The sequence below is a fragment of the Colossoma macropomum genome, unplaced genomic scaffold, assembly GCF_904425465.1.
Source record: "Colossoma macropomum unplaced genomic scaffold, Colossoma_macropomum, whole genome shotgun sequence".
Taxonomy (NCBI): Eukaryota; Metazoa; Chordata; class Actinopteri; order Characiformes; family Serrasalmidae; genus Colossoma; species Colossoma macropomum.
In genome coordinates, this window is record NW_023494809.1 from 6680527 (window position 1) to 6705015 (window position 24489).

At 41.9% G+C, this 24489-nt stretch overlaps 1 protein-coding gene across 1 annotated transcript in view; it reads right to left on the minus strand.

Annotated features, from left to right (window-relative positions):
- Window positions 1-1401: 1401 nt before the first annotated feature.
- The window catches only part of ppox (protoporphyrinogen oxidase), a 28625-nt gene continuing 5537 nt past the window's right edge, over window positions 1402-24489 (minus strand). The window contains exons 5-13 of the mRNA XM_036558624.1: window positions 22881-23013; window positions 21419-21563; window positions 19682-19875; window positions 19179-19242; window positions 17934-18052; window positions 15472-15585; window positions 11928-12077; window positions 4649-4691; window positions 1402-3960 (exon numbers count right to left, since the gene is read on the minus strand). Coding sequence (XP_036414517.1) covers window positions 3827-3960; window positions 4649-4691; window positions 11928-12077; window positions 15472-15585; window positions 17934-18052; window positions 19179-19242; window positions 19682-19875; window positions 21419-21563; window positions 22881-23013 — 1096 coding nt within the window. The 3' untranslated portion in view covers window positions 1402-3826. The remainder of the gene's footprint in view (window positions 3961-4648; window positions 4692-11927; window positions 12078-15471; window positions 15586-17933; window positions 18053-19178; window positions 19243-19681; window positions 19876-21418; window positions 21564-22880; window positions 23014-24489) is intronic.

The following is a 24489-nucleotide window of genomic DNA, read 5'->3' on the forward strand; positions in this document are numbered from 1 at the left end:
TTCTGCAAATTTTAGTACACAAGTTGTACTTATATTTTTGAGAGTTTTGAGAGACATCTTATAAGGAAAATATTAAAATATATATATAAAAAAATGAAAACAAAATATAAAATGTGCACAGGCCACTAAGTTTTATATGTTTTCTAATAAACTATTTTTTTACAGTAACAGGGCACCCACACTTCTGCATATGGCTGTGTATATATGTATTTATTTATTTGCCTGTTTGTTTGTGTGTGCGTAATTATACGGAGGGTTTCATTCCAAAATGCATCAAATACCACTTTCTAAAATGTTCTTTTTCCATAATATGTGTTGGTGGGAGTTCTGCCTTTACAAACACAGCACATATAAATGCTCTGTAATGATTAATACTACATAAGCATATATATCCAAACTTGTCACAAATGGTTTATATATATTTATATATTCTTTGGGTCAAATTGACAGAGGAAACCGAAAATTTGAATTAGAAACGTTCTAAAAAGCCGAGTGTCCCCAAACCGTTGATGAGCAGTGCAGATCTAAATTGGCTACAATCTACATTTATAATCTCACCTCACATTTCAGAAGGGAAACACAATGACAGTCTGTATGTGTATGGAGGTAAATGTTCTCTCTGATGGAGGTTTTGCATTTCTGTGTGTACACGCTTCTGCATTAGCCACACACACACACACACACACACACACACACACACACACACACACAGAGAAGAGCCTCTTCGCAATCAGTCGCGCTGCGCTGCGTTCACATTCTCACGCTAATAAAAGGCACAGATCAGCGCTCGGCTGCACGGCAGGCTGAATGCCTCACACGCTAAACAGCACAAACAGAGCACGGAAACCAGGATCACCACACCTGAGCTAAACACACCTCTCACAGCATCCACTCTGCACTGCCCACTGCAGATCGCTTACAGACGCTTTACTAATCATTCAACATTCAACTACAAACTTATCACCTATTTTTGAACATTTCCATATAATTACATGGGTAATACGTAATCAGAGTGGTTCAGTGTGGTTTGGGGTGAAACGCTTCGTTCTAGATAAACTTACCGAGTCAGAATTGTTCACAGTGGTGGTGATAGGAACCAGACGTCCACCTCTAAAAGCTCCCTCACAAAAAGTTCCTACATGAAATGGTTATGAATTCACTGCCTGATGACTGAGACACTGTTTTATGATAGTTTAGAGAACTTAAACTCATTCATGGTGGAGGGATACATGCAGGGCGCTGTGAGGCAAAATAGTCCCCAAAGAAAACTGATTATTTCAGATGTTCCACTATTTTCCATCATCAACATTCCATATAGACTCAGAAGACTCGTGTAGGTTCACTGGTGGTTCTGGATAGTAAATAAAATGTCTATATTTGTGTTGTAGTCATGGCGACCCCTGGTTCCTATCACCACCACTGTAAAGACATCTGAACCACTTCATACCAAACCACTCTGAACCTCTCTGTTTTAACACTCAATTACAGAGGATTTCTTTTTTTTAAACAGTGGAACTCCCCTTTAAACTTTCCCTAACCCTGAAGTTCCTGTAGAGCCAAGAACAGAATTAGAATTAGGCTTTTGAGGTTTAAAAAAATAACATTTACACAATTTTCACTATTTTCCAATGAATTACTGCTTTAATACTCACTCAAAGAATTTCTAATTGTATTATTGGTGAAACCAAACTGTGAACTGATGACTGTTTGAGCGTCTATAGACCATCCACAGCTACAAATAAGGTTAGAATGAAACAAAACACAGGCACGTTACATTTCAATGATGCATAGCAGTAGCAAAACAATATTTACGTATATACCACATCTATGTTTTGCTTTTTAACTAATATTTCACTCGCAAAGTTAGCCTGAATTTGGGATAAATATTAAGCTTATAATATTGGCATGTAGTTTGAATACCTGGACATACAGTGTTACTGACATATGAGAGTTTTTAAAGGAATACTTCAGCTTTTTTAACCTAATCTCGGTTTTCTGTGTCTGAAAAATGTCAGTATAATTCAGATTACTGACAGTTTCAGTATATATCTCAGTAGTGTGTGTGTCTGTGTGTACATATATATACACATACACTGCTGTCGGAACAAAAAAGAAGGAAAAAACCAACTTTACTTTTAATGTAAGTCAATGGAACCAGACATTTTTCCAAGTAATTTTGGGTGATGTCTGTTGGTCCAAACATCATGAAATTGACAAACAATGTAAAGGACAAAAGTTACTTTCAAATCATGTCAAAAACTGAAAAAACGAAAATGGAGATACAAGGTTTTGTGTGTGTGTGTGTGTCTGTGTGTGTCATAGTTTATGATCCTATATATCTTAGGTATAATTATCATAGTAAATGTATGTATATTTTTTTAAATTTAAACCTTTTTAGATGCTTAAGTAAACCTTTTCTGTAGATTAACAATGACGGTTTATGCTGCGTTTGAGTGTCAGAAACATTTCCAACTTGTAAATTTTCGCTGGATCGGTCGACAAAGTAGTATTTAAACTGGTCAACTCAGGATTCTAGATTATACACGATCTTACAGAATGGAACCTTTTGCATGAGTGAAAAACTTGCAGTGATTGTAAAAAAAAATACTAATAACTAATGTGCTTCTATTAGATCTGTGTGCTTTTCAGCACAGCTAACAAAAAGCAGGATATCCTCTGGACCGCCATGCTTTGTTCTGTATGGTGGGCGTATCTACGAACGAGCACCCAAAGTGCACCAAGAAGTCGTATTTACTAGTTTACAGTCGAACATATACAACCTTCTGATAAGCATTATTCTGGACGTCCCTAATGGGAACCACATTTCACAACTGAAGCAAATCTAAAATACCTCTATTGGCCGAAACAGTAATGATCAATGTATAAACAGACGTCAGTATGTTTGTCTAACCCTAATGAGATGAAGGCGAGTGTGTGTAAAGCCCACAGCGCCTCCTCTAAACGCTGCTGAATATTGTTTCACGTCTGAAAGTCGTTTGTCTCGTATGCTCATATTTGTCTTGAGCCTTAATCTCCGAGCGTCAGACGCTGCTGGAATTTAGTAAATATTACAGCCGTTCACTCCATCAGTTTTAGCTGAGGAGCTGCGGAGCCTCTCGGCTTGTAGGCAGAGACTGCGGCGTCGCCTGAAGCAGCCGGCCAAGCAGGGAGCGCCGTAGGCAGAGCTTACGGAGAGCCGGCTACTCTACGTGCTAGGCTAATGGCTAACGGCTAACCCTAAGAGACTGGCTTACATTCTGCTCTCTTTTCCCCGTTAACTCATTAACTCAGAGTCTGATGTCGCTCCTTTGACCATAAACTGGACTAACTGACCTCAGGCTGCAGCTCAGTACATGAAAGGTGAGGGACTCAGTGAGTTCTGACCTGTTTGTACGTCACGTTATCTGCATTTATATGCATACCGGTATAACATTAATGGCAAAACTACCACCTTTAAAAGAGTTTCAACTGGTATAAAGGATGAAATGATGTATCTCTCATTACTACTGTAGCGTATAGTTGATGAGGTTTCCTGAATTCAGTAAAGAACAGAAAACACACTGATCCACTTACAACAACATTTATAATAGAAGTCAATGGGCAGTCAATAGGCAGCTGCTTCAGCACCTGTTTAGAGTGTCTTCTGTTCTTTTCTATGTTCAGGTAAACGTGTTGAGATGACCGTCTGTGCTAATCGACCGTACAGCAGGCAGAGATTAGGTTAAATAAAGCTGAAGTTCCTTTAAACTCATTCATCTGCTGATCACAATATCACAATCACAGTCTAAGTAAAGTGAGCTCACTGCAGTTCCTCTAAAGCCACAGCTCAGACTTTCCCCACAAGCCTCTCTGCTGCCTCACGACCACTGGATATGACATCACTGACGGAGACGCCGTCGTAGGAAGCTCCAGTCAGAGTGAGCGGCAGGCCGGCGTCGCTGATGTACCGCCTCATCGTTTCTGAGAACGATCAAAACTGCATTACTGACCACGTAAGAGCTCGATTTCTATCCTAACAGCAGCTCAACGATAGCATACTGTAATAACCAAATTTATTAAATAGAATACAAAAGAGAAGACAGATAGAGAATAAACAACAGCAATAATAAAAACATGATTATTATTTTTAAAAAAATCACAATTTCAATATATACTTAACAATACATACAGAATATAGTACCTGCAGTGTATTAAAGGTGTCATTTAAACTGAACTGTGAGCGACAGGTGCCACTACGACTACCAGTAATAATAATAATGATAAAAATGATCATCATCATCACATTTAATGATGTTTAAGCTCTTTAAATATGTAAGCGTTAATACTGATACAGATCTGTGGGTGACGGGTGATTAATAAAAAAAAATAATAATAATATCAGCTAATAATGCGTTAGTATGTTCGCGTCAACATTACTAATAAATCTAACTGAGTAGCTGCAACAAAAATACTACTAATAATAAAATCCCAGCATCACCACATTTTATAATTTAATAAATTGTGTAATTATATATGCAATAATCATAATTATGTTGTGTAGATCTTTGACACAGCTGCATTAGTAGCAGTGTTAATGTGTTTAAGTAAGTGCTGACTAATATTGCTAATATCAGTTATTAATGCACAGTTTAGTTAAAGTTCAGCTTACCGAGTCGTTTCCAGTGTCCTAGATGATACTGTGGGATACAGTTCTAAAAAGATAAAAAACAAAAATGGGAGATGTGTGTGTTACAGGGTTGCTGCATACATTAAAAAATCTCATTTGAAAAATATAATTACACTGTCTCTGTTTCAGCACAGCCCTGACTCGGTTACTGCACAGCCCTGACTCGGTTACTGCACAGCTCTGTCACTGTTTCAGCACAGCTCTGACTCGGTTACTGCACAGCTCTGACTCGGTTACTGCACAGCTCTGTCTCTGTTTCAGCACAGCCCTGACTCGGTTACTGCACAGCCCTGACTCGGTTACTGCACAGCCCTGACTCGGTTACTGCACAGCTCCGTCTCTGTTTCAGCACAGCCCTGACTCGGTTACTGCACAGCCCTGACTCGGTTACTGTACAGCTCCGTCTCTGTTTCAGCACAGCCCTGACTCGGTTACTGCACAGCTCCGTCTCTGTTTCAGCACAGCCCTGACTCGGTTACTGCACAGCTCCGTCTCTGTTTCAGCACAGCCCTGACTCGGTTACTGCACAGCCCTGACTCGGTTACTGTACAGCTCCGTCTCTGTTTCAGCACAGCCCTGACTCGGTTACTGCACAGCTCCGTCTCTGTTTCAGCACAGCCCTGACTCGGTTACTGCACAGCTCCGTCTCTGTTTCAGCACAGCCCTGACTCGGTTACTGCACACCTCCGTCTCTGTTTCAGCACGGCTCCGTCTATGTTTCAGCACAGCTCTGTCTCTGTTTCAGCACAGCCCTGACTCGGTTACTGCACACCTCCGTCTCTGTTTCAGCACGGCTCCGTCTATGTTTCAGCACAGCTCTGTCTCTGTTTCAGCACAGCCCTGACTCGGTTACTGCACACCTCCGTCTCTGTTTCAGCACGGCTCCGTCTATGTTTCAGCACAGCCCTGACTCATTACAGCACAGCTCTGTTTTCATTTCAGCACAGCTCCGTCTCCGTTTCAGCACAGCTCCGTCTCCGTTTCAGCACAGCTCCGTCTCCGTCTCAGCACAGCTCCGTCTCCGTTCCAGCACAGCTCCGTCTCCGTTCCAGCACAGCTCCGTCTCCGTTCCAGCACAGCTACAGCACAGCTCCGACCAGGTTACAGCACAGCTCTGTCCCTGTTTCAGCTCAGCTCTTTATCTGAAACAGCACAGCTTTCTGAGCTTAAACAGCTTCTCTGAGATCACACTGGGACTGGAGTTACTCACACACAGCAGCATCTCCAAACCCACAGCACCCACACTGAATCATCCTGCAGGTAAAAACGTCCAGCGAGAGCAGCTTTCTGAGCATCACAACGAGTGGACGCACCGAGCTGTTTCTATCTCTGTATGTATACAACACAAACACCACACACACACACACACCACACACACACACACCACACACACACACACACACACACATACATACACACCACACACACACACACACACACCACACACACCACACGCACACACACACACCACACACACACACACACACACACACACACCACACACACACCACACGCACACACACACCACACACACACACACCACACACACCACACACACCCACACACCACACCACACACACACACCACACCACACACACACACACACACTGCATAGCAGACGTTTGAGGACAGCTAGCTTTTCAAACTCTTCTAAAAGGATCCATATTATGGAAAAATATTTTTTATGTAAGTTTAAATTTTTTAAATCTAAGTTATTTTTAAATCTAAGTTTAATGTAATGTGTAAATACCGTTCACTCCCCATACAATCCAAGCTGCAAAAACAGCCCATTTTAAACTCATTTTGTGATGTGACAAAAATACATGCATATATGTTGTCGGAACAAAACCTCCAAAATGGTAACTTTACAGGAGAAGGAAAAACTTACTTTACTTTTAATGTAAGTCAATGGAACCAGACTATTTTTCTAAGTAATTCTGAGCTGTTTCTTTTAGTCCATCATGAAATGTACACATAATGTAAAAGACAACAGGTTTTTTCAAACTGTGCCAAAAACTGAAAAACAACAAAAATGGAGACATGAGGTTTTGTCCCGACAGCAGCGACACACACACACACACATATGTATACACACACACACACACACACAGAAAAATATATATAAATATATATTCTAAAGTCTGGGGTGAGGTGTCCCTAAACTTTTGACTGAGCTCTGAACTTTTGAATGAACTCTGTTCTGATTGGCTGCACTGTATTGCACCTCATGCAAGAAGCGTTCTGGGCTGAAACACTCCTTATAACTTCAGCGTGAGTGGGCGGGGCTAAACTGCTGTGGGCTGAACAGGCAGACAGACAGACATCAATGCATTTGTGGTTGACACCACAAAAACAGCACATTAAAACAGGCTGATTTTGCAGTTTAGTGTCTATATGTGGACTGTATGGACTGGGTACACTGTGAAACTAACTGTGTTTAACAGGCGGCAAGGTGTCCCCAAACTTGTGACTGTGTAGGTTCAGGATCAGAGCAGAATGCTGAGTCAAAAATCGATGATCCAAACAGAAACGCATCGGTGTGTGTGGGTGTTTGTGTACTCCAAGTGAGAGTCAGCTGGAGTGTGAAAGATGAACAGCTTGTTTTCCTCCTCCTCGTCTCCAGCGGGACGACCCCACCGGCCTTTGCGGAGGTCACGTTTTTTTTTTTAGAGTCAGACGCCGCGGAGCGTCCGAGCGTCTGCCATTCTTCACCTCAAGGTGAGTGGAGTTCAAACTAGGCCAGACAGCAGGCTGCGTGTAGAAACTCTAGAAGAAGTCTTACAGCATTTACGCTTTAATCCTGCACGATCCATCGTATTTTTATTGTTATCGCAATATGAGTTTCCAGAATAAATACAACATTCAGGGCTGTGATGACAGAATGGATCAAACTTACCACAAACAACAAAAATGCTGACCACTGATGACCATTCTCACTCAGTTTTGTGTGTAAAATGTATAGACTGTACAAAGCAGTATTGCCTACTGCTACAACAAACGTGCATCACCATAAAGAGCTTTTTAAGGAATTAAATATAGATTTAGTCATTTTTGTAGGCCTATACCGAATATAACAAAACACATATTTGTTGATGTCTGTAACGCAAATAGAAAAAGCTGTTCAGGGAATCCTGACTCTTTAGACTGAAGCACCTCAAAGAACTCCATAAGGGGGCGCCATTAGCAGTCAAATAGCTATTAATGCCTCATTATTTTTTTTTCTCATATTCTGTGCGACTACAGCTTAAGACTGCTAGTGTTCTCCCGAGTGGTGCAACTGTCTATGTTTCTTCGGGAGACGTACGTTTGATTCCTGGTGATGCCACAGTGATGCCACAGCCATCCGTAACCAGGAGTACAGGTGAGTTAAACTGCGCTCTCTCTCTCTGGGTGGGTAGGATGGTCCTGCCTCTCCCCCCATCACCCATCACTCAGCGGGATGCATCATGTGTGACCTAACAGAATTAGCAGTTCTCCTGAGGTCTTCAAATCCAGACCTTGAATCCAGTTTTGAGTTGTTGTGAAAGTTATCAATAGTTAACGTTGATATAACTGATTGGTCACCAATGACTGCAGAACAACTGGAGACTGGATTCAGCATCTGGCTTTGGAAACCTCTGGTGTAAGTGTTGGCTTTATTATCAGGAAGTTGTTTGTTCCCCAGTGAGTGTGTTTACATGCAGTTAACAATCTGACAACTGCAGTAAATCAGATTTTGTCAGTAATCCGATTAGCGTGTTTAAATGCACTTCAGTAATCAGATAATGTGGAAACCCTGGGTCTACATGAGTCAGACAGTAATTAGATTTCTTTTGCAATCAGCCAATAAACTCACAGAAGAAGACGAGACAAACGTAACCCAAACTTCATGTTGCGGCTTTTTTAAAACCATCGCACCACTTTACCTGAAAATATGAACAAACATCATCTAGAAGATGAAGAATATTTAAATCCTTCATTTCATCAAGCAGGTAGTCGGTTTCAGCTCCAAAAGTGTTTTGCTGAGTCTCGCGGCGACGCTGCTCGCTTATTTACGGTACCGCCGTCTGTTTACACACAAGCACAGACTTTGAAATCCGAAAGAAATCAGAGTAAGAGTTTACATGCACTGAGAAATCTGATTCCTGAACTAAAATCCAGCCTCTTTATTTCTTAATCTTAATTCTTAATCATTTCTAGATCGGAGTATGGTCTTTACATGACGTTTAAATAATCAGATAACTGCAGAAATCCGATTATGATCAGATTATTAAGCGCATGTAAACTCACTCAGTGATGCCACAGCCATCCGTAACCAGGAGTCCAAGAGAGCGTAATTGTCCCCTCACTCTCGGGGTGGGTAAGGTGGTCCTGCCTCTTGCCCCATCACCCAACACTTAGAGTGATGCATCATGTCTGTTAGCTGATGTAACAGAATTAGCAGTTAGCATTCTTCTTCAAACGTGTTGCGTTGCGCTGTCTTCAAATCTGGACGTTAAATCCAGTTTCCAGTCCTGGGTTTTAGTGATAATTAACTGTACTATTAATGTAACTGACTGGTTGGCAGTGACTGCAAAATCCAGGACTGGAAACTGGACTAAAGGTCCAGATTTGAAGACCTCTACAGTAAGCACTGGCTCTATCATTGGGAGGTTGCGAGTCTGATCCCCAGTGATGCCCCAGCCATCCGTAACCAAGAGTCCAAGACAGCATAACTGTCCTCTCTCACTTTGGTCACGTTAGCCAACATGAGTGACTCTTAGCTGGTTTAATTAAATTACCAGTTAGCTTCTTCTCTAAGCGTGATGAAGGTCAGCGCCTTAGTGGAAGTCGGAGGAAGCACACGCTAGCCGCCAGCCTCCCAGCTTGGAAGTATCGTGTCATAGAGGAAGACCTAGTTAACGGGCTGCTAGGACTAAATGAGGAAGAAAAACCGAGGAACATCCGCCCCAAAAAGAGAGACTGCAAGTGTGAGATATGATGCAAACAGCATGGTTTGATTGTAATGGTCACTTAGCCTGATTCCTGAATAAACATGAGGTCCAGGCTGACGTTATCCAGGCTATTTACGATTGATGCAGCTGCTCCCGGAGCTCTCAGGCAGACACTTTGTGATATTTTACAGCACTTTCTGCACAAAATAAAATGCCTATATTTGTGTTGTAGTCATGGCGACCCCTGGTTCCTATCACCACCACTCTACAATCAACCTTTTCACACCAAACTCTGAATCAGTCTCTGTTTACATCTCAAACGCTGAATTATGCAGTACATTTGAATAATCGCAGTTGGAACACACCTTAAACACCTTCTAGAAGACTGAGCCTATCACCCCCGCCGGGTCGTACACATTACTCAGCTTATATATCAACGTGGTATTTTATTTCCCTTTGTCCTTCACGTCGTTCAGCAATGACTGCCCACTCCAGAGAGTCGTCCCCGTCTCTGATGGAGAGGATGAATGTGCACTGACCCCTGGAGCTCTGATATGGGCTGAGGAGAGGACGGCACATGGGCAGACCGAGCGGGTCTCCAGCCATCTGCTCAGGTTCATATGAGCAGATCAGGGGTTTCTGGCTCAGGCTGCTTCCAGAGGGAGAGGGGTGAATGCTGAGCAGCAGGGCAGAGAAGGACAGCAGAAGAGGAACAGTAGTACCTCAGTGAGATGTGGCTGAGGGCACCAGGTGGCCAACAGAGGAACTACGACTTCAGATGAAACGAATGGATGAAGCAAACAGCGACAAACTATCATGATCTTATTGCTACAGTAGAGACCATCGGCCGTTAGCTTTAAATGGCTAGATTTGTGTTTATAGAGGAAGCATTGGGCTGTGGAGCAGTGGAACTGTGTTCTCTGAGTGATGGAGCTCCATCCAATACCTTTGGGATGAGTTGGAGTGAACCAGAACTGACCATCCAACATCAGTACCTGACCTCACCAATGTTTAATCAAATAGCCTTTCCAGAAGAGTAGAGGCTGTTACTGCAGCACAAACTCACCATTAACTCCTCCATTTCAGAAGAAACTCTGGAGTCTAGAAACATATTCATCTATTTATAACCTTTAAACATGTAAAAGGCTTTTAAAAAGTGAGAAGCACTGGAAAAAATCTAAAACAATGAGTGTGTTTACATGCACTCAATCTGATTATAATCGGATTTCTGCAGGTATCTGATTATTCAAATGGTTGTGTAAACAGTACACTGATTTCTTAGATCGGAGAAATCTGATAAAGAGGCTGGATTTTAGCTCAGTAATCAGATTTCTCAGTGCATGTAAACTCTTACTCTGATTTCTTTCGGGTTTATCGGTCTGAGCATGTGCAAAAATCAGAAAATAAAATAAGTAAATAAGCGAGCAGCGTCACCACGAGACGCAGCAACACACTTTTGGAGCGATGCTGAAACCAAACACATGCGACATATCGCATGTATCGCATGCATCGACACATCGACGAAATGAAGGATTTACATATTCTTTATCATTTAGATGACGTCTGTTCATATTCTCAGGTAAAGCGGTGCTATTTATTATTTTTTTTAAAGCCGCAGCATGAAGTTTAAGTTTTGCGTTACGCTTACATCACATCTTCTTCTGTGAGTTTATTGGCTGATTGCAAAGCAGAAATCTGATTACTGTCTGACTCATGTAGACCCAGTTTCCCCATTATCTGATTATCTGATCAAATGCTTGTAAACACGTTGATTGGATTACTGACAAAATGTTCAGATTTTCTGCAGTTATCGGATTATTAAGTGCATATAAACGCACTCAATGATTGTATGATTTATGATCTATTATTGTAAACTTTGCTATATGTTTATGGCAGTTTATCAGATTATAATTCATAGTGTCACTGTCAAAAAACCCTTGTATTTCTATTTTTTGTCTATTTTTCATTTTTGCCCGGTCAGCCTTGCTGAGTCACTGACTGACTGACTGAAACTGCTGGTCAGAACAATTAGAATTATTAGAATAAAACCTTCTTACATTAACTTACACTGAAAGTTGAGACTGTTTTTACCGTCTACTGTGAACTTACTTTTTTAAATATATGTCGTTTCGTTCCGACAGCAACGATATGCATGTTTGCACCTCCGAGTGGAGATCCACAGAGCAGGTTTTCTCAGTTAGCTGGATAATGTAAGGTCAAAGTGAGGATCGTCCAATAGGAACGTTCCCTACCTCCTCTCCTACTGGACAGGTCTGAGTTTGGGCTTATGCTGTCTGGTTAACCGAGGAATCCTGCTTTGGTTTTCAGCAGGTAAAAGACAGACTGACCTTCAACACAGCTGCTTTACTCCATGCAGGTGCGTCTGTGATGCCCAGGTGTGTCCTCAGCGCCTCAGCGCTCCGATCCAGCAGCTCCTGCTCCGTCACGCGGTCCGGCTGGCCGAAAACCTCCTCAAACCAAGAGCCTCCCATCATTATCTCAAAACAAACAAACACAGAGTTTATTAAAATGATTTTCTTAGATAACGGGGTGGAGATAATTAGCAGACTGCATATGCAAATAAGAAAATATGCTGATATAATTTTGCTGGTGGGATTATTAAAGGAGCCACGATTTTCTTGTATTTTATGTTTTCCCCACTTGTGACACTTCTGTGTGGTTTTATGTACATAATTAATTTGTACACCTTCATTTTCCAGCCCCTCTTTATCTCTTAGAATTGAACAGGCTTTTTTTTGGCTGCCCTACTTCAAAAAGCAGTCCTGGCTAAAACACTCTTTATAACTTCAGCTTGAGTGGGCGGGGCCAAAGTGCTGTAGACTGAATAGGTGGTTATATAGCTACAACGTTATTGTCAGTGCACACCATAGTGCAAAATTACAGCATATAGATATATAGATATAGAGCTGAACGACTTAGGGATCATATCTCATTGCAATTTTCCTTACAAATATTGTAATTTTGATTTAAATTGCGATTATTTTCTATGTAATAAGTTGTTGATAATATAAGCATCTCATAAAAACTACAGCTCTTACGATTTAAAAACTGCAATCCTACACATTATGATTTCAGTATAAAAATGATCTTTCAGCCCTAATATACAAATTCAGTTCCAAGATATGATTTATACTTTTACTTTGACCTGTATTTAAATGAAAAACAGTACAAAGACAAGATATATAATCTTTTACCGTATTGACCTCATTGTTGTTTTTTTTTAAATATATGTATTTTTCTGAAACTGATGCCGCTACATGTTCCAAAAAAGTTTGGACGGCGCAATTTAAGACTGTGAACTGTGTGAAATGTTCATAAAACATCTTACACAAATGAGGCAATTATGCTCGGTTGTGTCAGATCTTTCTTACCCACTGATTTACGGCTCTACAGCGAGTCTCCTTACCGCAGAGACGGTACTGATCTCCTGCTGTCTGAACTGAGCTGAACCTCATCACTGTATCTCCTCTCCTGTTAGTTTACCTCATACCACTCAGTGTCTGCTCTCATGTAAATACAACAAATCTGTCTCATACGCCATGCAAATATGCAAATAGATATACTTTATATACATTTTATTACTCATACTTTAACTTATGTGTGGGTTTATTTCTATGTTTTATTGTGTGTATAATATATGTAAGTTTATGTGCAATTATAGGTCTTGCTATTGAAACACTAATTTCCCTTCGGGATCAATAAAGTTCGTTCGTTCGTTCGTTCGTTCTTTCTTTCTTTCTTTCTATCTATCTATCTATGATAAGGTGATGTGTATTTGCTAGTGTTTAAGCAAATTCAATGCACTCAGTCACTGCATCTGGAGTGTGGCACCATCTGCTGTATAAACACAGGTGTAGTGAATCTGAAGGTGAGGACGCTGTGGGAGCTGAGATGTTCAGCGCTTTTTCAATTCCTGACCTGCATGAATTAAAAGAATCAAAGAAAGATAAAAGGATTCTGAAAAGCATCATCCATTTTCACATGATTTATAATTCCAATAACTAATAAGCGCTTGATAATGTCTGACGGGTTAGCGGTGTAGAGTCTCTGAGTGGCTGCGCTGCCCCTCCGGTCTGACTCCCATGTTCTGCAGGAGGAAAAAGGCCGTTCTCAGCGTTTTCCTCCTCCATTAATCATGATTTAAGTGGAGCAGGAGTGAATTATTCAGGGTTTTGTGTGGTTGTGGTGGCGCTGCAGGCTATTTCTGCTCTGTTCGTGTTTTTCCTAATGGCCAGAGGAGAGCAGAACATTTGTTTAAGGCATTTCCTTCTGTTAACAAACGGACCGGGACAGAGGTAGAGAGGCTGAGTCTGAGCGTTTGTGACAGCGCGGGTGAAGATTTACAACAATAACACGTATTATTTCTCACAACACCTGCCGTAATGTGAGCTACTGCCAAGACAAAGTCTTTGCAGCCAGAGGAGGAAAAATACAACATCAAGACACTTCAAGAATCTTTTATGATATACGACCTGCGTGTCAAACACAAGGCCCGCGGGTCAAGTCAGGCCTGTGGCACAGTCCTATTCGGCCCGTGAAATTACATTCATTTTCTATTAACATTAGCCCATTTCACCATGAGCTGCACTACAGTTCCCAGCATGCACTGCAACGCAATGTGTGCTCCCACACCCCCTTGCTCCCCAAACAATGATCTATGGGACAGCACCACAAAAAAAAATAAAATAAAAAAAATAAACAAAATAAAAGATGCCAGGTGTCCAGTTCAAGTGAATGGGCAGTGAACACTACTGTACCCCGGGGACTTTTAAAGAGGTTTAACAGTCATGTGTAGCTAATGTAGCCTATTATTTTACATAAAACTATTTCTTTAACTTATTTATTTTTTAATCTTCAAGTATTCAGTGCCTGTTTTTAGGTTTAGTAGCTTTGGCATATTTTGAACAAACAATGGCCAGTTGGGGTCATGACAAAATGTCACAGCTGGACCACAGATTTGTTGAGATTTTTTTTAAAACAGCCCTTTTAGCACGACACCTGATATACGATATGTCATGACAGCAGCGCCACATTTAAAACAATACTATCTAAACTATGAGTATAATGTATTCAGCAACTAACCAGGCCTAATTATGTCACCGTCACGCAAAAACCTTGTATCTCCATTTTTGACGATTTGTTTTTTTTACACATTTTGAAAACTCAGTTACAGAAATGCTCCAAAAATATGTGGAGAAAAATCTGGTTCCATTCAAAGTTAAGAATGTTTTTCTTTCTCCTGTAAAGTTACCATTTTGGAGTTACATGTACTTAATAATCCGATAACTGCAGAAAATCAGATAGTGTCAGTGATCCAATCAACACGTTTACATGCTCTTCAGTAATCAGAGATCATCTGTTCTCTACACTCTCAAAAAGATGGTTCTTCAAGGGTTCTTTAGTAAAGGAAGGTTCTATATAGACCCTACGAAATCTATCATCATGAAATGGTTCTTCAGACTGATGAACAATGTGTTGTAGGTGGTTCTATACAGCACCAAAATGGTGACTCTATTGCAACGATGTCAAGCTTGTAGCAACAGAGGAACCCTTTTTTAGTGCTATATAGAACTCCTTCCAAAAACGTTCTATGCAGAACCATCTACAATGCATTCTCCATCAATCTGAAGAACAATTTCATGATGCAAAGAACTCTTTAGTCATGCAAAGGGTTCTTTGAGTGTTTTTCTCTACTAAAGAACCCTTAAGAGTGTAGTCCAGAGGTCTTCAAACTCAGTCGGCGAATCCAGCGTCTGTTCCTGGATTTTGTAAACACTGTGCAGTAATGAGGAGATACAGTCTGTAAACCTGTACGGAAGGTGTTTCTGATAAAGTGGCCAGTGACTGTCTGTGTAATGTTTATTGTCTCACTGTCAGTCTGGTTGTGGGTTCTCCAGCACGGTTGTGCTGTGGAAACGGGACGGAGTCGTAGACCACCCCCAACAGCCCCCGATCCTCAGAGGAGGGGACCAAGTGACCAAAACCCTGAAAACACAAAGAACACAGACATTTTCATCATTTTCATTCAGAGTTTTACAGAAAGAGAAAATTTATATGTATTTACACATACAAACAATATATATATATATATATATATATATATATATATATATATATATATATACACATACATACATACATACACACACACACACACACACCCATCAGGCATAACATTGTGACCACCTCCTTGTTTCTACACTCGTTGTCCATTTTATCAGCTCCACTTACTATATAGTCTCACTTTGTAGTTCTACAGTTACAGACTGTAGTCCATCTGTTTCTCTGATACTTTGTTAGCCCCCTTTTACCCTGTTCTTCAGTGGTCAGGACCCCCATGGACCCTCACAGAGCAGGTACTATTTGGGTGGTGGGTCATTCTCAGCACTGCAGTAACACTGATGTGGTGGTGGTGTGTTAGTGTGTGTTGTGCTGGTGCGAGTGGATCAGACACAGCAGTGCTGCTGGAGTTTTTAAACACTGTGTCCACTCACTGTCCACTCTATTAGACACTCCTACCTTGTCAGTCCACCTTGTAGATGTAAAGTCAGAGACGATAGCTCATCTGCTGCTGCACAGTTTGTGTTGGTCATCCTCTAGTCCTTCATCAGTGGTCACAGGACGCTGCCCACAGGACGCTGTTGGCTGGATATTTTTGGTTGGTGGACTATTCTCAGTCCAGCAGTGACACTGAGGTGTTTAAAAACTCCAGCAGCACTGCTGTGTCTGATCCACTCAGACCAGTGCAACACACACTAACACACCACCACCACGTCAGTGTTGCTGCAGTGCTGAGTTGTCGTGGTTGTTTATTTCTGTACAGTACCATATCACACATAAAAGCGCTCTACTGCTTTACTACAACACTTTCACAGAGCAAAGAAAAGATGTGGGAACACTGTTTCAAATGTGTGCTTCTAATATCAGCAGCTTAAGACTGACGCACACCAGACGTGCCATGCTGTGCAGCGAAGTGCTGTATAGCGCCACCTAGCAGACTCTTGCTATAGAATTCTGGCAGGGAGAGCGCCATGAACGCCAGGTTCATGACTTACTCGTATAAACCGAATAAAATGAAACATAATTTGCTATGTTTGGTATCAGTTTACTGCCTCTTCACACACTGGCTGTTTTTGAGCTGAAAAATGCTGGGCTAGTAACGTTAGCTGAGGTAACTTATCTTTAGCAGCTGTTTATATAAGGCTTTGTTCACACAGCAGGTAAAAGTGGCCCAAATCTGATCTTTTGCTTCATGTGTGAGTCAGATGTGTGTCAGTGTGAACAGATAAACACACTGAATCTGGCATTTTCAGTTCCGATTTGAGACGCTGTCATATGTGATACTGAAATCTGTTACGTATCCGATCTGTGGCAGTGCGACTCAGTCTGAACAGCCAGATCAGAATTCATGTGACTTTTACGTCAATCCAACTCGACATTTGTCGTGATTTCGTGCTGCTGAGACTCAAAAAACATTTAGGGCTGATGTTTCTGTACCAAATAATTATTAGAGACTGATCCAAACCCTCCGTGTTTGAAGAGATTTCTAAATAAATGTCCGAACGCGGCCGCAGGAGAACGAGGCTGCAGCGTCAAAGAACAGTTAAAAGTCTGAAAGCAGAGTTTAAAGAATCCGAGGACGCGAACCAAAGAAGTGACCGCGCCCTTTTAACGGCTCGAACGCATTCTGAGTGATGAGCCCAGCTGTCAGTCAGTGAAGCTTCATGATGGCTCCTGTGATGCTGGTGAAGATGAAGCTGGCGTTGGTTGGCGGTCGTGATTGTTTACCTCTGGATGAGCCGTGAAGCAGCGTGAGGCTCTGTTCTTTAGCGCATGTGGGTCAGTTTAGGAGCTGATCTGTTCAGACTGATGTCGCATACAGATCACATTTAAAAGATATTGTAAACAAAAACAAACCAAAAAATTAGATTTGGTGAGAAAATCAGATTTGGGCCACTTTTACTTGCTGGGTGAACGAAGTCATTAAAGACTGACTGCCTTCCTCTGTGTTTAAAGCCACACATGATCTACTGCAGCTTTCTGTGCTCCAAATATGGCTTTAATTTAATGTAGTAAAGGCAAAAAGCTGCATGCTGTGCTGAGTAACTGAAGTCAGTGAGTGTCTTCATAGTATCTTCATTAAAAACAATGCGAATTTTAGGCCCTGAGCATCGCGACACAGCCTTCAGAGTAAAGAGACAACTGTTGTTGCTTTGCAACCAATGGTCAGTGTAATGATACAGGTCAGGGGAAAAAAACACAATTATGTGACCCTTTTGGACCCTCCCCTTTCATTTTCAGACATTATGATGTATAGTGGTGATTCTACTGACCGTTACTGGCAGCACGGAGCCGCTGAACTCCAGGTTGACCATCCCTACAGTCGCTGTGGGAATCGCTCGCAGCTGTTCTGACAGAGGCTGGGCAGCAGGGGGCAGCACTGCGGCCAACGCTGCACACACAAAAAAAAAGAAAATAAAAAACGTGACCTATTTTCATTTTGTATACGGCTGAATGATCCTCAAAAGTACAATATTACAATTTTACTGCTATATATTGCGATTGCAATATTCTTTATGATACATTGAAAACACTTTGATGAGGGCAGGTACAGTTTTGACCAAAAATGGTAAAAATTGTACCTTTATTTTTCCAAACTAGGGCCCAACCAATACGAAACATTTGTGGTTGATACCAATATCAATTTCAGGCATAACATTCTGACCACCTCCTTGTTTCTATGCTCATTGTCCATTTTATCAGCTCCACTTACTATATAGGTGCACTTTGTAGTTCTACAGTTACAGACTGTAGTCCATCTGTTTCTCTGCATACTTTGTTAGCCCCCTTTTACCCTGTTCTTCAGTGGTCAGGACCCCCATGGACCCTCACAGAGCAGGTACTGTTGGTGATGTGTTAGTGTGTGTTGCGCTGGTATGAGTGGATCAGACACAGCAGTCCTGCTGGAGTTTTTAAACTCCTCAGTGTCACTGCTGGACTGAGGATAGTCCACCAACCAAAAATATCCAGCCAACAGCGTCCTGTGGGCAGCGTCCTGTGACCACTGATGAAGGACTAGAGGATGACCACCACAAACTGTGCAGCAGCAGATGAGCTATCGTCTCTGACTTTACATCTTCAAGGTGGACTGACAAGGTAGGAGTGTCTAATAGAGTGGACAGTGAATGGACACAGTGTTTAAAAACTCCAGCAGTACTGCTGTGTCTGATCCACTCGTACCAGCACAGCACACACTAACACATCAACACCATGTCAGTGTTACTGCAGTGCTGAGAATGATCCACCACCCAAATAGTACCTGCTCTGTGAGGGTCCATGGGGGTCCTGACCACTGAAGAACAGGGTAAAAGAGGGGCTAACAAAGTATCAGAGAAACAGATGGACTACAGTCTGTAACTGTAGAACTACAAAGTGAGACTATATGGTCAGTAGAGCTGATAAAATGGACAATGAGCGTAGAAACAAGGAGGTGGTCAGAATGTTATGCCTGATCGGTGTATTATTATTATGCAGCCCCAACACTGCAAACATCACAGCAGTGCTATCTGAGCATTTACCTGCTGCAGGTATAGCAGAAATCACATGATCAGCTTTCAACGTGTTTCCGTCCTCCAGTTTGATCTGTTTGAGAAATCAACAAGAAAAATTCACACAATACTGTTTTATTTCCCCTCTTACCCTGAATGTAGCACCAGCCAAGACATGCTTGGTGTCTGTACTTTGATTCTTTAGTTCGAAGCATGCTAAGCTAAAACCCCACCAATTAGCCTGGTGATAACTGTTTACCTCAAACCGACATACACTAGTTCATGATTATAGATAAGTGAGTCATCCAGTGCCTGAAACCACATAACCAAGTCTATTAGAGATCACGCACTGCAGTTAGCACCATGCTAATCAGTGTACATAAGCTTCTATTACTTGTTAGCTACATCAGCCTCATAACTTCAGTGTAAAATTAAAGAAGCAAACTTGTCCTGGCTGACTGACTGTATTTACAGTGAGGTGAAATGTGTAAATATGATTTTTGGCCAAACTATCGCTTTAATGTGTGTCTCACCTCCCAGCCGGCCGCCGTGTTGTCCAGCCTCATGACGGGGGCGTTGTGATGCACCTCTACCCTCTCACGCCCCCTCAGTGCCTCCTCCATAGCCTCGGGAAGTGCCTGCATGCCCCGTCTCAGACTCCATTGAGCCCACCGCTCCTTCTGAGCCCGTCGCAACAGCGCTGAGCGGACCACCGGGGGGCGCTTTTCTGCAACATGAGACATTTTACAGAGAAATAAACAGGCTTTTCGAGTTCGCTGTGTAGATTGTGTTGTTCATTTGCTCACATACTCGTCTGAGCAGCTTGTTAGGTGAGCTTTATGGTCGTCCATCCTGCTGACTGTTTTTAAATTTTTAAAGTTTGAAGCATAAACTTCGTCTCTCTGCAGAATGGGTGGAAAAATTAATCCTCTCTATATCGAAATCACAATTTGCTACAATTTTTATTACAGTCTTAAAGTCTATTATCAACACATCTATCATCTTCAAGGGTTCTTTAGTAAAGAAAGTCGTTCTATAAAGAACCATGAACACTTAAAGAACCCTTGCATGGTGAAAAAGTTCCTCAGACTGATGTAGAATGTGCTGTGTATGGTTTTATAAAGAAGCTTTTTGATAATGGTTCTATGCAGCACCAGACAGGTTCGTCTATTATGATGTCAAGCTTGTAACAATAGCAGAACCTTTTTTGTTGCTATATAGAACCGTTTACAACACATTCTCCATCAATCTGGAGAACCATTTCACCATATATGGTGCACCTGAATTTCACTGTAGGTAAACGTGCAATGACAAAAGTAATCTAATCCAATCTAATCTTCCCCCACAGTCCACTTATGAAGTCTGTGTGGTTCTATGTATCAAAAATAGTCATAATTCATCTCTACATGACTATTTTCTTGTTTTTGTTTCTGTGCCTTTAAGACAGATACAGATGTCTGCAAAGGTTTTAGCACCCCTTGATTAAATGACATGTTCTGTGATTTGCTACGTGAAAATAATTTAACACATCTTCTACAGGCAACACAATGAAATATGACATTGTAACATATTGCGGACAAAAAAAACCCAAAAAAACAAAATATTAAATGCGCTGTACTTTTTGCACAGGCCTCCATTTATGCTTTATTTTTTCCCTCAATATGTAAAATTCAGTACATAAACAGTAAATGGATATTAAAATGTGCAGAAGTGGGTCTCTGTAGAAGACGTGTAACTTATTTTCACTTAGAAAATCAACTACATGTAATCTGACCAGTGGTGCCAAAACTTTTGCAAACAACAATAGATGTAAATGAGCTCTGTAGTGATTGGCTGCTCTGTATTGTGCCTCAGTCAAAAAAACAGCCCTGGCTCTCCTTATATGTTCAGCGTGAATGGGTGGGGCCAAACTGCTGTAAGCTGAATGGGGGTTGTATGTAAATGCGCTGATTTTTATGACATCACAAAAACAATGAACTAAAAATGGGCTGTTTTAGAAGCTAAGATGCCATATATGGAACGTATGGGCTGAGTGAATGGTACACTTTGGAACGGTGCTTCTGTGTTACATCAAACTCTTTATTTTTATTCTCCACTTCTCCATTTATCTTTATTTTCCTTATGGGCCCCATAACAAACACTGTTCACGTCAGCTCCACAGTACTGGACAGTTGTGTCTGTTTCATGTAATATAATGGTAGATTTTTCATGCTCATTCATAGTTTAACACTAGCACAGTTTATCAACTCTTCTGAGAAAGGTCCACTCACCGTAGCCCATCAGCATGCCCAGCAGGACAGACCCCCGGGCCTGTTCTGCGTTGTAGAGCGGTGGGAAACACGAGCGAACACTAAGCTTCCTGGAGTCCCCCGCGAACACACCACGGCACAGAGCATCGATCGCTATATCTGCTAGCTGAACACACAAAACATACACCACAAATAATCTCTCAAAGGGAAACTCCACCCAAAATGTCTGCATAATTAAACGGTTAACATATAAACAGAGTCATTCAGAGTGGTTTGGTGTGAAATGCTCTGATACCGAGTCAGAACTGTTCACAGTGGTGGTGATAGGAACCAGACGTCCACCTCTAAAAGCTCCCTCACAGAAAGTTCCTACATGAAATGGTTATGAATTCACTGCCTGATGACTGAGACACTGTTTTATGATAGTTTTGAGAAGATTTTGTATTATGTATCCCACCACCATGAATATACCTGGTGGTTCTGGATAGTAAATAAAATGTCTATATCTGTGTTGTAGTCATGGCGACCCCTGGTTCCTATCACCACCACTGTAAAGACATCTGAACCATTTCACACCAAACCACTCTGAATCTCTTTGTTTACACCTCACACACTGAACTATGCAGAAAGTTTGAATTATTGATGTAAAATGTTTCCCCTCTTCACCCAATATGTATATGTATATGTAACATACTGTGTAGATCACAAACAGTTATTCTTAAAGCCTAAATTGCGTTTGTACTTTAATCCATGTTTATAGATAAGAGTGAGCCACAAGCTGTGTCCCAATTCGGGGTCTGCGTCCTTCGGAGGCTGCATCTGAAGGCCGACTGCATCACAGCGCGACTTGAAGCCTCCTTCATATAGTCGAATTGCGAACGATAGAAATGTTACAAAAGCCAATGTGGTCTGAAGCTAAACTTACACTAACGTGCGGACGCCAACAGTGAAGCGTCTCCAGCTCTAATAAATGAAAAAAAAACTAAGATCAAAGTTTCTGGCTCCGCCTTTAAAGAACTAACTAAAAGAACTTGACAGGAGCAGCGTTTCGTGACGCAGCAGTGAGGGCAGGAACAGCGGTGGTCTGACGCAAACAGGAAATCCGCCGTAGATCAGACCGCATTTCGGTTCAGCCTTTGCAGGTCTACGCAGCCTTCAAAGGACACGCCTTCATAGACTGCGTCCTTCGAAGGATGCAGCCCCTGAATTGGGACACAGCTACAGCGTCAGAAACCGCATAATCAAGTCTGTTGGAGATACTCAACAATTCTACATGCTTTGACGTGTGTGAGGATTTAGTCACGCAGTTAGCACCATGCTAACTGGTGGGGTATGAGCCTCCATTACATGTTGGCTACATAAGCTTCAGTGCTAAAACTAAAGAAGCAATCATCAGACACCAAACGGGTCACGGCTGATCGACTCGATTTGTGGAAAGAGGGTTTTTTTTTACTGAACTATCGCTTTAATGACCCTCACTCACCTCGGAGCCCAGTCTTCTGGACACAAACGCGTGCACGGACTCGTCCTCCTGCGTCCCCTTGCTGACCAAAACTTCCTTCAGCACGCTGAGCATTATGGGACGGGAGAAGGGAGGGATGGTGCGCACGAGCCCACTGGAACACATTCAGGAGGTAAAATTAAAGGGCGTATACCATGAAAAACTGGTCTGATGTAGTTTGTAAACAATGCTAAAGTTTCATAACATTCACTGCTGAGTCCAACATGTTTCCATATCAGCCTATTCAGCCTACAGCCATTTAGCTCCGCCCACTCACGCTGACATTATAAGGAGTGTTTCAGCCCGGACTGCTTTCTGTTCGTGGAACAATACAGGGCAGCCAATCAGAACACAGCTCATTTACATCTATCTGTCTTAAAAGGCACAGTAAAAATGAAGGGTATTAATAGTGAGTCTGTGCTGCAGTAACAGCCTCTACCCTTCTGGGAAGGGTTCTAGATGTTGGAACATTGCTGTGAGGATTTGACTGAGCATTAGTGAGGTCAGGTACTGATGTTGGATGGTCAGTTCTGGACACTCCAACTCATCCCAAAGGTACTAAATGGAGCTCCATCACTCAAAGAACACAGCTCCACTGCTCCACAGCCCAATCCTGGGAAGCAAATAAACCTTGAAGGCCTAGGCCTGAGAGCAGCCTGGGCCTGCAGCAATTTAAAATATATATTACCACTTAGTTTGGAAATAAGGGTGGTAAAAATATCAGTGACTTTGGAGATAAGGGTAAATCAGAAAGTTAGAAATATTTGGGAAGGGCATGGAGGAGCCGGTGTTGACCCCTCTCTGCCCAAAAGGAGTATAAATAGCATGGATTTGGGTGGGTTTGTCCGTTGATTCCTGGGCCAACTCAAGATTAACGCTTGATGCTGGAAAGACTTAATCTTCAATGAACAACTGTGGCTTTCCTGCCGATTCTGGCACTGTGTGTTTTGTTTTAGTCTGGTGTCGGAAGAAAAGATGTGAAGATATTTTTCCACGACATCAGACTGGCTGTTTCTGAGCGGAAAGATACGAGCTGAACAAGGCTAGGCAGGTAGCGTTAGCTGAGCTACTTTACCATTAGCATCTGTCTGTTTCTTTCTTTCTTTCAATCATTCATTCATTCTTTCTTTTTCTTTCTTTCTCAGCCTTTCATCTCCATCTCTTCTTCTTCTCACACTCAGTATCAGTTCACTAATGTTACCTCTTCACACACTGGCTGTTTCTGAGCTGAAACAGAGCCGGTTTATGAGGAGTCTGACCACTTCCTATTTCCCCCCTTATATTAAAAACAGGACTGCGGAACAGCAGAGGGCGCTCACCAGTGAGTCCTCAATGAATGGGAGTAAATGGAGCTCAATGGCTAAAAACAAAAAGTTAAAATAGTTTCTAATCACTGAACCAGAACTTTCCTTTAATTGTAGAAAGTAGAAGGATGGATTTCACTAAAACAGCAAAGAAAACTCACCTGTATGTTTCATTTATTCTACAGCAAACGGGTTTTGGGCAGCAGAAGGCGGGCATTACAGCTAGTGAGTGCTGATTGGTTGGCGAGCGGAGCAGCTGATTGGCTGTTTGCGCTCACTGACGTCAT